Source organism: Phyllobates terribilis, unplaced genomic scaffold (genome assembly GCF_046119375.1).
Source record: "Phyllobates terribilis strain yellow unplaced genomic scaffold, ASM4611937v1 Scaffold_3__8_contigs__length_932513732, whole genome shotgun sequence".
NCBI lineage: Eukaryota > Metazoa > Chordata > Amphibia > Anura > Dendrobatidae > Phyllobates > Phyllobates terribilis.
This window is the reverse complement of record NW_027362763.1, coordinates 404,009,115-404,021,129: the sequence shown is the minus strand read 5'-3', so window position 1 is coordinate 404,021,129 and position 12,015 is coordinate 404,009,115. Positions and strand designations below refer to the sequence as shown.

The 12,015-nt window shown below is 39.0% G+C and overlaps 1 protein-coding gene across 3 annotated transcripts in view; it reads left to right on the top strand.

Annotated features, from left to right (window-relative positions):
• Positions 1–12,015, top strand: part of COL12A1 (collagen type XII alpha 1 chain) — a 175,574-nt gene that overhangs the window by 100,401 nt on the left and 63,158 nt on the right. For all 3 annotated transcript variants that reach the window (XM_073675570.1, XM_073675573.1, XM_073675572.1), the window contains 6 exons: positions 91–220; positions 2,111–2,250; positions 2,500–2,629; positions 4,139–4,281; positions 4,437–4,566; positions 9,837–9,979. In XM_073675570.1, coding sequence (XP_073531671.1) covers positions 91–220; positions 2,111–2,250; positions 2,500–2,629; positions 4,139–4,281; positions 4,437–4,566; positions 9,837–9,979 — 816 coding nt within the window. The remainder of the gene's footprint in view (positions 1–90; positions 221–2,110; positions 2,251–2,499; positions 2,630–4,138; positions 4,282–4,436; positions 4,567–9,836; positions 9,980–12,015) is intronic.

Here is a 12,015-nt window from a genome sequence, read left to right as displayed (position 1 = left end):
TCTGAAAGTGATGTTGTCTTTGGAAAGGAGAGTGAGAACAGCTATGGAAAAGCTCTTTTAACTGTAAGCTTATGTTTATTGACTCCCTAGACAACTGTTGGTGGAAGGCAGAATAGTGTGGTGCTGCAGAGACTCCAGCCAGATACTCCATACACGATAACTGTAGCATCACAGTATGCCGAAGGAGAAGGGGGAAGAATTTCAGGGAGAGGAAAGACAAGTAAGTCAACTTTACACATTGTTTCTTTTTTATTATTATTTTTGTGTTATTTAGATTGTAACTCTTATTTTATATTCTTTTAACAAGAACAATCATTAACCCTTTGTAATCCTAATATGCATTTTCTTCAGGCCTGTCACCCTTTGGAGTCCTTTAGAAAAAGTGCCACAGTGTGCAAAATGCTCAAGGGCTTTCTACCTCAGTTCATTATCTAAGCCAGCACTCTTCTCTATCTCTCCATCAGTAATGACTGTAAGCGACCTGCCGTGGCAAATTTTGCTCTGTGATCCTAAAAAAACATGTTACGGTACCCCTGAGTGTGTGTTTGCAATCTGAGGGTTTGCTGCTCACCTGTTTTCAGGCCACAAGTGGTTTGATGGTATGAGGACCTTACAATTACCCTATGAATTAGTAAGACTAGGATCTGTTTTAAAAAGTTTTAAACTTCTTTATTGGAGTTCTTCAAATAGGATGTTAACAATTGATAGCAGGAACAATACTTTCTATACATTTCTTCTGTATCAATCTTAATCTTTGAGAGAATTTAATACAGCATTTCGATAGTATCGGTAAAATTCAAGAGTGACAGAGTACTTCTCAAGCTTCTAGCTCTGTTCCTACTTTTTTTCACTGCAATGAGTGTCTCGTATTCCTTCCTGGTCGAAATAGGACTTCTCTGAACCTTCAGAGCCAGATTAGATGATGTCTTTAGCTAGCTCACTCCTCCTAGCTGCCTAGGGGAATTATGCTTCCCTCACCTCTGTTTTGCTACAGCTGTACTCACTGATAATGAAAGGAACCTTCTTTTTCCTCCTATAATCTCTGTACCCCAGCTGTGTAAGAAATCAGTTACTGTAGAACTTGCTCCAGAACTTGCTATCCTTAGATCTTTTGTTTCTGAACACACTTCCCACTTGTGGCCTATAATCTAGACAACAGAATAGAACAATTCCTTCTTCTTCAGTAGTTTCTCTTCAGCTACCTTACAAAACAGTAACTAGCTTCCTATGTTCCTATGTAACTTGTACCAACCTAGGCTGGCATTAACAGTTAGCCTTGTCCTCTCTAGTTAACCAGGAAACCTCAGGCACTTGAGATTAAAAGACATAAAACAATTAGTCAATACAATAATATCTGAGAAGTCTTCAGAGAGGGTGTTTAGACGACTTCTCCACCTTTACATGACAGAGCAGGGGGCTCTGATTGTCAGTTAAATACCTAAGCCAGCCCCATCTCTGACTCTGCATTAGTTGTGATGGAGAACAGGTCTACCTTAACAAATGAACTGAGCCAGGTAGTCTGCACCCTTCAAGCACATAAATTGTCATGTGCCAACAAAAAGAAGAAGGTGATGCTACCTTGCTGTGATGGTATAAACCCAGAAGCAGAACTGACCAGAGCATAAATTGTAACATCATAATTAAAGTATTAGTTTAAAGTTTAATCAGTTTTAAGAACTGAAATTCTGTAATCTCTAAGGCTTGGCAAACTAAAGAACACATTTTTTTCTGAAGTTTGGAAGGCTGCTCTCATCTCTATTTTTTTAAATGAATGTGATAGCATTTTCATATATTTGTAGCATCTTTTCCTTTCTGTGTCACAAAAAATAAAATCTGTCTGCCAATTTCTACGCCTCCCACTACACCCTACTCACTGTTCTCAAAAATTACCAAATCGTCAGAAAAATGAAAAAAGCTTCATGTTTTTGTGAAAAACATACATACCTCAAAATTTGTGACTTTTTGGCAGAGATATGGTGCACGCTCCTTAATAAATCTTCTCTTAATGCTTCTTTTTGGGAAACCTAGTCTTGAGACATACTGCATAAGGATTTTTTCTGTACATTTTATCTAGAGAGTCAATTTGTAAGTTGTGTGAATTGTATTTCAGAGCCTTTAAATACAGTCAAAAATCTGAGAGTCTATGATCCCACTACAAGTACTCTAAATGTCCGATGGGAAGCAGCAGAAGGAAATGTGCGTCAATATAAGGTCTTTTATGTACCAACTGCAGGAGGAACTGAGGAAGTGGTAAATGTTATTTTCTATCATACATATCCCGTTAATATAGTATTACCATAGTCTTGTAGTGTATAGCTGTTTTTACTATCCACATTAATATTCACACCTAACAACCATTAATATGAAGAAAGAACTCCTTACTGTGGATTAGTAATACACCCCAGTAGAATATATGATATATGATATATTTATATGTTATATAAATACCAGTGATGACTGAGCAGCATTTTAATATGTTGATACCACCTACATTTACAGGCAACCGTTCCTGGAAATACCATCTACACAGTTCTCCGGGGACTTCAGTCAGACACACCATATACAGTAACAGTAGTCCCTGTTTATGCTGAAGGAAATGGCGGACGCATGTCTGAAACTGGAAAGACATGTATGTGACACAAATTTTGGTTTCATTATTTTCCATAATATTTTCTTATAATCTTTCACATACATGATGTATAAAGTCATGTCCATAAATAGGACATAGTAGGCAGTTGGACTAGTACAGATTTGACATTGGGACCCATGATCTTCAAGTTACATTTCTGGTCAACATCACAAGTAACTAAGTATACTTGCAATTTGTTGTTGAAATATAAATCTTCTTAAAGGGAATCTGTCAGTAAGATCAACCACATATATGGGAATGCAGTTCTGAAATGGAAATCCATCAACACCTTTAGGCTATGTGCCCACGTTGCGGACCTGAAGCATATTTTTTACGCTTCTCCCTGGCGGGAAAATCGCATGCGGATATTACATGCGGTTTTCCCGCCAGGTAGAAGCGTTTGTGAGGCATCTTTGCATGCATTTCCGCATGCGGGTTATCAAGCACTTCTCCAAGCATCACTTGGAAAAGTGCTTGACAACTTGTTCAGAATGGTAAAAAATAAAAAAATAAACTTTATACTCACCTTCCGATGCATTCTCTGCCCCGTCCGGAGTCTTGAGCGGCTCACGCTGTTGTGTGCAGGACCTGCGGTGACGTCATTGAGTCATGTGGTGGGTCACATGACTCAATGACGTGGCAGGTCCTTCAGACAACAGCGCGACGGAGGGAAAACATCAGAAGATAAGTATAAACTTTATTTTATTCTTTTTTTTACAGGTTCTTTGGTACCCAGGTCTGGATGAGAGTCTCCTCTCATCCAGACTTGGGTACCATCCGCACATTGATTCTGCTGCGCTTCCGCAAAATTAATGAACATGCTGCGGATTTTTGACCGCAGCATATACGCTGCGGAAAAATCCGCAGCATGGGCATTGACATTGCGGAATGCCATTGGGGACCATGGGGTGCGGATATACATGCGTTTTTCAAGCGTTTACGCTGCGGAAATTCCGCAGCATATACGCTTGAAAAACGCTACGTGGGCACACAGCCTTAGATTTTCTATTTGTTGCTGCATTCCTGGGTAATTTGCATTTTCATCCATTTGCATGCTTTGGTCATTACAGAGCATTTAACAAGCCTGTTACTCCCCAGGTTGTTTCACCACCCAGCCTCTTCATTGATTGCTCACTGTCTGAGTGACATCAGGCAAGGAAATCACAGTCAGCTATCAATCAAGATAATGAGGCTGTTGCTGGGTGGGGAGACAACCTATGGAGGCAGATGCTTGGTAGTGCTCTGTCACGCCCAGAGCACTTAATGGCTAATTTGAATTTGAATCAAAATTACTTGTAAATACAGTGATAAAAGTATGCAAAGGTAATTTACATTTCAAAGACCTGCATGCCCATATATATTAGATTGGGGAGGCGGAAGTTGACCTTACTGATGGCAGCATGTGTGATTGTCTGACATACAGAAATCAGAATGTACAATTATGTACATACATTATGGTCCAGACTAAATAAATAAGTGCATACTTTGTAAACTATGCCTTTATTTTAGTGGCACGAGGAGCTGCTAAAAATCTTCAAGTTTACAATCCCACAACAAACACGTTAAATGTTCGATGGGATCCTGCCCCAGGACAGGTTCAGCAATACAAGGTCAACTATGCTCCACTCCTTGGAACCACAGTTTCAGAATTTGTGAGTACTCAATGATCATTATAAAGGGCAATCTCCCACTAGCAGCCATCCTATAGCAGCAATGACTTGTCCCTAATTAGGGTCATAACTATGGGTCCTAACATACAGTTTCCTTCTCTGAGAAATAAGCCATAAATGTCCATATTTACCTATAGGTTATGGTTCCTGGCAATACTCACAATGCGTTACTGGAGCGCTTGATCCCTGATACTGCTTACTCTGTGAATGTAGTGGCCATGTACGCTGATGGAGAAGCGGATCCAAGTAATGGAGACGGAAAAACATGTATGTACAATATATAAATGATGGTATAGAAACATGTTCATTATCTACTTTTTATTTTGGCAGTATAGCGATAATAGTAAATATGAAATGTTATATAAAATTAAAATATATATATACATATATATATACAGTACAGACCTAAAGTTTGGACACACCTTCTCATTTAAAGATTTCTCCGTATTTTCATGACTTTGAAAATTGTACATTCACACTGAAGGCATCAAAACTATGAATTAACACATGTGGAATTATATACTTAACAAAAAAGTGTGAAACAGCTGAAAATATGTCTTATATTCTAGGTTCTTCAAAGTAGACACCTTTTGCTTTGATAACTGCTTTGCACACTCTTGGCATTCTCTTGATGAGCTTCAAGAGGTAGTCACCGGAAATGGTTTTCACTTCACAGGTGTGGCCTGTCAGGTTTAATAAGTGGGATTTCTTGCCTTATAAATGGGGTTGGGACCGTCAGTTGTTTTGTGCAGAAGTCAGATGGATACACAGCTGATAGTCCTACTGAATAGACTGTTAGAATTTGTATTATGGCAAGGAAAAAGCAGCTAAGTAAAGAAAAATGAGTGGCCATCATTGCTTTAAGAAATGAAGGTCAGTCAGTCTGAAAAATTGGGCAAACTTTGAAAGTGTCCCCTAGTGCAGTTGCAAAAACCATCAAGCGTTACAAAGAAACTGGCTCACATGAGGACCGCCCCAGGAAAGGAAGACCAAGAGTCACCTCTGCTTCTGAGGATAAGTTTATCCGAGTTACCAGCCTCAAAAATCGCAGGTTAACAGCAGAGACCAGGTCAATGCCACACAGAGTTCTAGCAGCAGACACATTTCTTCAACAACTGTTAAGAGGAGACTTTGTGCAGCAGGCCTTCATGGTAAAATAGCTGCTAGGAAACCACTGCTAAGGACAGGCAACAAGCAGAAGAGACTTGTTTGGGCTAAAGAACACAAGGAATGGACATTAGACCAGTGGAAATCTGTGCTTTGGTCTGATGAGTCCAAATTTGAAATCTTTGGTTCCAACTACCGTGTCTTTGTGCGACGCAGAAAAGGTGAACAGATGGACTCTACTTGCCTGGTTCCCACCGTGAAGCATGGAGGAGGAGGTGTGATGGTGTGGGGGTGCTTTGCTGGTGACACTGTTGGGGATTTATTCAAAATTGAACGCATACTGAACCAGCATGGCTACCATAGAATCTTGCAGCGGCATGCTATTCCATCCGGTTTGCGTTTAGTTGGACCATCATTTATTTTTCAACAGGACAATGACCCCAAAAACACCTCCAGGTTGTGTAAGGGCTATTTGACCAAGAAAGAGAGTGATGGGGTGCTACGCCAGATGACCTGGCCTCAATAGTCACCAGACCTGAACCCAATCGAGATGTTTTGGGGTGAGCTGGACCGCAGAGTGAAGGCAAAAGGGCCAACAAGTGCTAAGCATCTCTGGGAACTCCTTCAAGATTGTTGGAAGACCATTTCTGGTGACTACCTCTTGAAGCTCATCAAGAGAATGCCAAGAGTGTGCAAAGCAGTCATCAAAGAAAAAAATGGCTACTTTTAAGAACCTAGAATATAAGAGATATTTTTAGTTGTTTCACACTTTTTTGTTAAGTATATAATTCCACATGTGTTAATTCATAGTTTTGATGCCTTCAGTGTGAATGTACAATTTTCATAGTCATGAAAATACAGAAAAATCTTTAAATGAGAAGGTGTGTCCAAACTTTTGGTCTGTACTGTATATATATATATATATATATATATATATATATATATATATATATACTGTAATAAATGTAAAAAACAAATTGCTCTTTCTGTCCAATGGCTGTGCTTTTTTTTGTGCTTTCTTGTCTCTTCTAGAATAGAATTCAACACTATGTTACTAGTCTGTAAGAGCTCCATTGCACCTTAACTCGCTCCTTATCTGTATGTAGTAATCTACAAATACTCCTGTGGCCAATTGACCTGCAGCTCGTCCTCCCTAATAACCTAATGTATCACTCCAGTGTAGAAAACTGTATAATTCTCATACACATAACAACATTGCAAGTATGATCAAAGCTCATAATTCACATGTAATCTGACCTCCTCTTTCTAATCTGTCTTTTCTCCTTTGTGTAACATGGCTGGACACAGAGCACTTTATATTGCTGTTGGCATTTATTGGTGAGAATACAAGTGCCTATTACCAAGTTGACATTCAAAATAAAATCACATATTTAAGCAATCCTACAACATATGAAGCGTGGTATTGAATGTCGGGTTTCACAAATCTGTTGACAGTTACTAAAGTTTCCAAATTGAACCATTTCCTGATGCATTTTGTAAACTATCGGGGTGGGGGGGTGGCTTTGTTCTTGCCTGTGTTCTAGAGTTTGTGCTTAAAAAAAACAGACACAATGAGGTGATCCTATATACAAAGCCTAAACTTTAACAGAAGACATGAAGCTCCAAATTAAATGAAGATGGGTCAGTTTGTTTTGTAACTGCAAAAAAGCAAGTCCACCATAAAAATGCTCTGTATATGCTTTATCAAATAAATTTGGAAAAGTTCAAGCATATGGTCACAATTTCCAATGAAGCGTGAAAGTTTCGTAGCCCCTTTTTAAGACATCATCAATTTAATTAAAAGTTGAGTTACTTCTACATCTCAAGTCATTACTTACCTCAAATTACACCATGTATTACAGTTTAGGGCAGCATTCACATTTATGTAGGTTTGAGAACTGAAATCCCAAATTCACAGCATAACTAGAGTCAATGGGCCCCGATGCAAAATTTGGACCTGGGCCCTCACCTAGATGTTGGTCAGATGTATTAGCCCTTGTAGCATTCTAAATCCAATAAAGACATGCATGTTACCTTCCATAATGTAACAATGTCCCCCATCCTGTACTAATTTCACCCATTTTAGACCCCTTCCTGGTATAATATTCTATCAATGCCCCTCCCAGTAAGGATGTCCCCACTCCTGGGCCCTTTGCAGTAATAATGTCCAACAGCCTGTTCTCCCTTCCAGTAAGGATGTTCCCCATCCTGGGCCCGTTCAAGAAAAAATGTACACCATGCTGGGACCCTTCCTGGTATAATGTCCCCCATCCTGGGACCATTCCATTAATAATGTCCCCATCCTGGTGTAATGTCCCGATTTTATCCCCTACCAGTAATATATATCCCCCATCCTGACGCCTTCCAGTAATGTATGTCCCCCAACCTAGGCCCCTTTCAGTAATAATGTCCCCCATTCTGGTGTAATGTCCCTATACTGGCTCCTTCCAGTAATATATGTTGCCCATCCTGGTCCTCTTCCTGGTATAATGTCCCAACTCCTGGGCCCATCCTGTAATAATGCTCCTTGTTCTGCCGTTCTTCTCTAACACATTTAAAAAAAAAGGAAACGATTCTTCTCAAACTCCCCCGCTCCCACAGCGTGCGGCATCCTCTTCTATAGCTGACGCAGAGGCAGCTGACTTCAATGTGCTTGCTATGGGCGATGCAAAATGTCACTGTTATGCGCCGCCTGTGACTGACAGGCCAATGTCAACATCCGGCCTCTGATTGGCTGGTGGCATGTATTGCAGTGCAGGGACCCGATGGATCTCTGCGCTGCAATACATTTCACCTGAATGTTCATCCTCAGATACACATCCAGCTGAAATAGTCGCTGGCTTCAGCGGGCCTTCCTTCAGCATAGGCCAAGATGCAGTTGCACCCTCTGAGACCGTGATCGTTATGCCCCTGCCCCTATCATTTCATGGTAGCTACATGTGTATATATAGAGCTTGTTTTGGTGATACATTAAGAATGTATTTCCCAGTACATTATACGCAAACAGATACATTTTAAAGGAATACGTCAACTGGTTTACCAATTGTGGTTAAGGGCAACCAATGGAAAACTAAATGCAGTTTTTGACCAAAGTTGAGGCTGTAACACAGAATAAAAAAAATCTCATAAATTGAATTAGGGCTCGCTCACACGAGCATATAACTCGGACCAGTGATATGCGATGTTTTATCGGATAGCAGTCGGACCAATGTTATACTATGAGGCAGTGCAGATCTGCCTTTTTTTTCTTATGCCAGATTCGGCATGAGAAAAAAAATTGCAGCATGCTGTGAGTAACTCCACAAAGCAGACCACGCACACCCGTTCATGTCTATAGGTTCGTGTAAAACATTGGACTGCACTCGGATGTTATGCAGTCAGATTTTCGTGGACACAGACAATGAAGAAGATGGTGAAATTAAGTTCTCCATCTTCACACCTGTGATTCGATTCTCTCTTCCGAGAGAATTGTATTAAAGTAAATTGACACTCTGATTAAAGTCTGACAGAGTTTGAGCTGAGTGTCATTTACATAGTCAATCTCAGAAGAGAGAATCATCCCTTGTGTGACCGAAGCATTACACTGATTCAGTCCTAAAACTTAGTTTTAATTTTACCTTACCTAAAAAGAATATTTAATATTTAATAAAATAGGAAATATTGAAATCTTGAGAAGAAATTAACTATTTGGGGGTCAGGTTAATTGGCTTTCAATGAAACTTGCCATAGTTTTAGAGATCAGGAGCTCAATTGGGAACAGTGAGAAATGGATGTGGTTAGAAATTTGTGAGCAGCACTGTGGAATGCCTTGGTACTATGTTAATAGTGGGAAATAAAAAAATCTATTTTGTGACCCCCAAGAACATGTGGAAGTTTCCATGCCCGCGCGTCTGTCAGTATCATACTAACAATACTTTTATTTATAAGTGATACAAAGACTCCCAAAGAGACTGGGCCTCCACTTGGATTTGGCAACTTCTTCTATGTTGGCGACACCTAATTAAATTATTTTATCATTAAAACCAATATCTCATCATATTTTGAGGAGAATGCAGCTATTCTGCAAACCTCTAAAGGATCCTATATGGAAAGTTTGCTCCTGTGTTATATTAGAATTTTTCCTTCTTTTGCTGACTTCTTTGTAAATCCCTCCAGCTACTAAGAGCTTTCCAAATAGTTGTGGTATCCCTCTTTCCACATTTCGTTCATACTGCGGTAGGTTTATTTCTTAATAATCTGCTAGTATGTTCTAGCTGGCAGCATTGTACTACAAAGATCGTGTACAGCAGGCAGACACCAGGAGTGTGGTTGGAAACTTCACATTTTCCTGTATTCACATGTTTATAATAAATATTTGACATCGCTGTTAAGAAAAATCAAGGTTAATATCCAGACTGATAATTGTTTTGTAATTATGTTTCTTCCTGCAGTACCTCGGAGCGGGCCAAAGAACATTAAAGTTTTTGGAGAGACAACCAACAGTCTTTCAGTAAACTGGGATCACGCTGATGGTCCTGTTCAACAATATAGAATTATTTATTCGCCATCTGCTGGTGATCCTATTGATGAATTTGTAAGTTTGTATGCATTTACAATATATTTGACTTATTTAAATGTTTGTGGTTTCTAAACATTTTATAAATGTCATTCTTTAATGCCTAATTATTTTGGTGATCTAATACATTCAGTGGTCACTACTGTTAAATCCATTATCCCATTCACTCAATGTCACAATCAGACACGCTGTCTGCTTTGGGCAATCCTTTTTTTTTTGTTAGATGTTAGAATGGACGCCTTGTTATCAGCTGATCTTTGGTGTCCTACTGCAGGAAGCACCAACAATCAAGTGTACTATTTTCCTACCACTCCCCTACAGGAGAGATAAAGTATTACACAGTGGGCTGCACTAAACCAAGCATCATTTGCTCGACCTGGTCTAGCCTCTGGCAAATAGTCATGTACAGTGGATCCCTTATTGATTTAGAATTTTCTTTATTGTGTATTAAAGTATCAATATTTAAAGCAAGATATCCCCCCATTGACTTTAACAACACCAGAAGACTCATGCACGTGGTGAAACTCTTTTTCCCTTAACATTGCTAGCAGGCACATAAAACAAGGATGCAGTTAAAGGTACCCAATAAAGAACTTCTCAGGGGCAGACACACAGAAGAGGACTCCTGGGCAAAAACTGTATAAGGACCCTTTGCAGTCCAATAGCTCATCATAAAGCATTCCTTTATATGTCTGTGACCAAAGTTGCTTGCTGCTTTGGAGGTAGAAATGGGTACCCCTTGGGTTGTACATATTGCATATGTCAATACCTGTTATACGCTGTATACTTGATATGGGAGGAATTAGATTTCACTTTTATGACAATCTCACTTGAATTTTATACCATATTGTGGTATCTAAAGGGTAACATTTCTCCTTGCGGAGAGAGACATGTTAATCATGTCAAGGTGAGGAGACTTTTAAAGCCGCAATGTTCCTCTGGGAAATATGTAAATTGTCTCTTCAGAGAGGAAGAGGACCAGAACTCTAGTGCCACCTACAGGAAGTAGCAATCCTAAAAGTCAATAGTGACCCTTTAACGAGCTTCATCACATGACTTAGGATATAAGCCAGAACCAGAAACTGGTGCAAATTAAGCAACATGTTTATGTAATTCCTAACTTATGATTTTTATGTTGGGTCTGTAGGACACTATTAAGTCCTTGCTGACACCAGTAAGTATCAAAAGTTCATTGATCATTGGCTGATCACAATTCTTTGTTGCGCATGTTTACACCAGTGGATTGAGGACAACTAGCCGAACATTCAGTAGAGCTAGTGAAATAAGCAATTGACAACATTATTGGGTTTTCAGTAGCTTATTAGATTTTGTATTGCTATTGGATTCTGCTAACTATGCACAGAATACCATTGTACTAGTATTCAAGCACCGTTTATTCTCTGAGGTCCTAAGAACGCACCACATTTCTATAAAAGACTTATTGCATTATTTTCTGACACACGTCTAAGCCAGTCCCAATGTCGTGTCACAGCACTTTTATCCATATGTTCCCTATTTTGCAGACAGTCTGCTTTCTATTGAAAGGACTGTATATCCAGTGCTCATTTTGTAGAACAGATGTATAATACATTATGTCTGGTCTCCAGTGTTTACAGTGGTTTTGTCTGAATGAAACCTTACTATGTGCTGTGCATGTTGCACATATATCTCTCCTGCAGTACTGATGGGATTGTACTTTTATTTGCAGCATGATTTAGTTATTACTTTAATAGCTACAAAACATTGTAATACAAATGTAGAGAAAACACTTTGGTAATTGTTAGGGTTTTCGAGGATCATACAGTAGCTCTAAAAACTTAAAATGGCTCTAGTACTCTGTTGCCACTGCCCCATATTATTTCATCTTCGTCATCCCTTGTTCATGATTTTGCTGTAGTATAAAATATATTTCATAAGACATATTGCTATATTTGTATTTTTGTAACACCATTTATACATTTTACCTCTTTATATATATATATATATATATATATATATATATATATTTTTTTTTTTTTATTTTTTGTAAATATATTACTGTATTTGAATTTTAG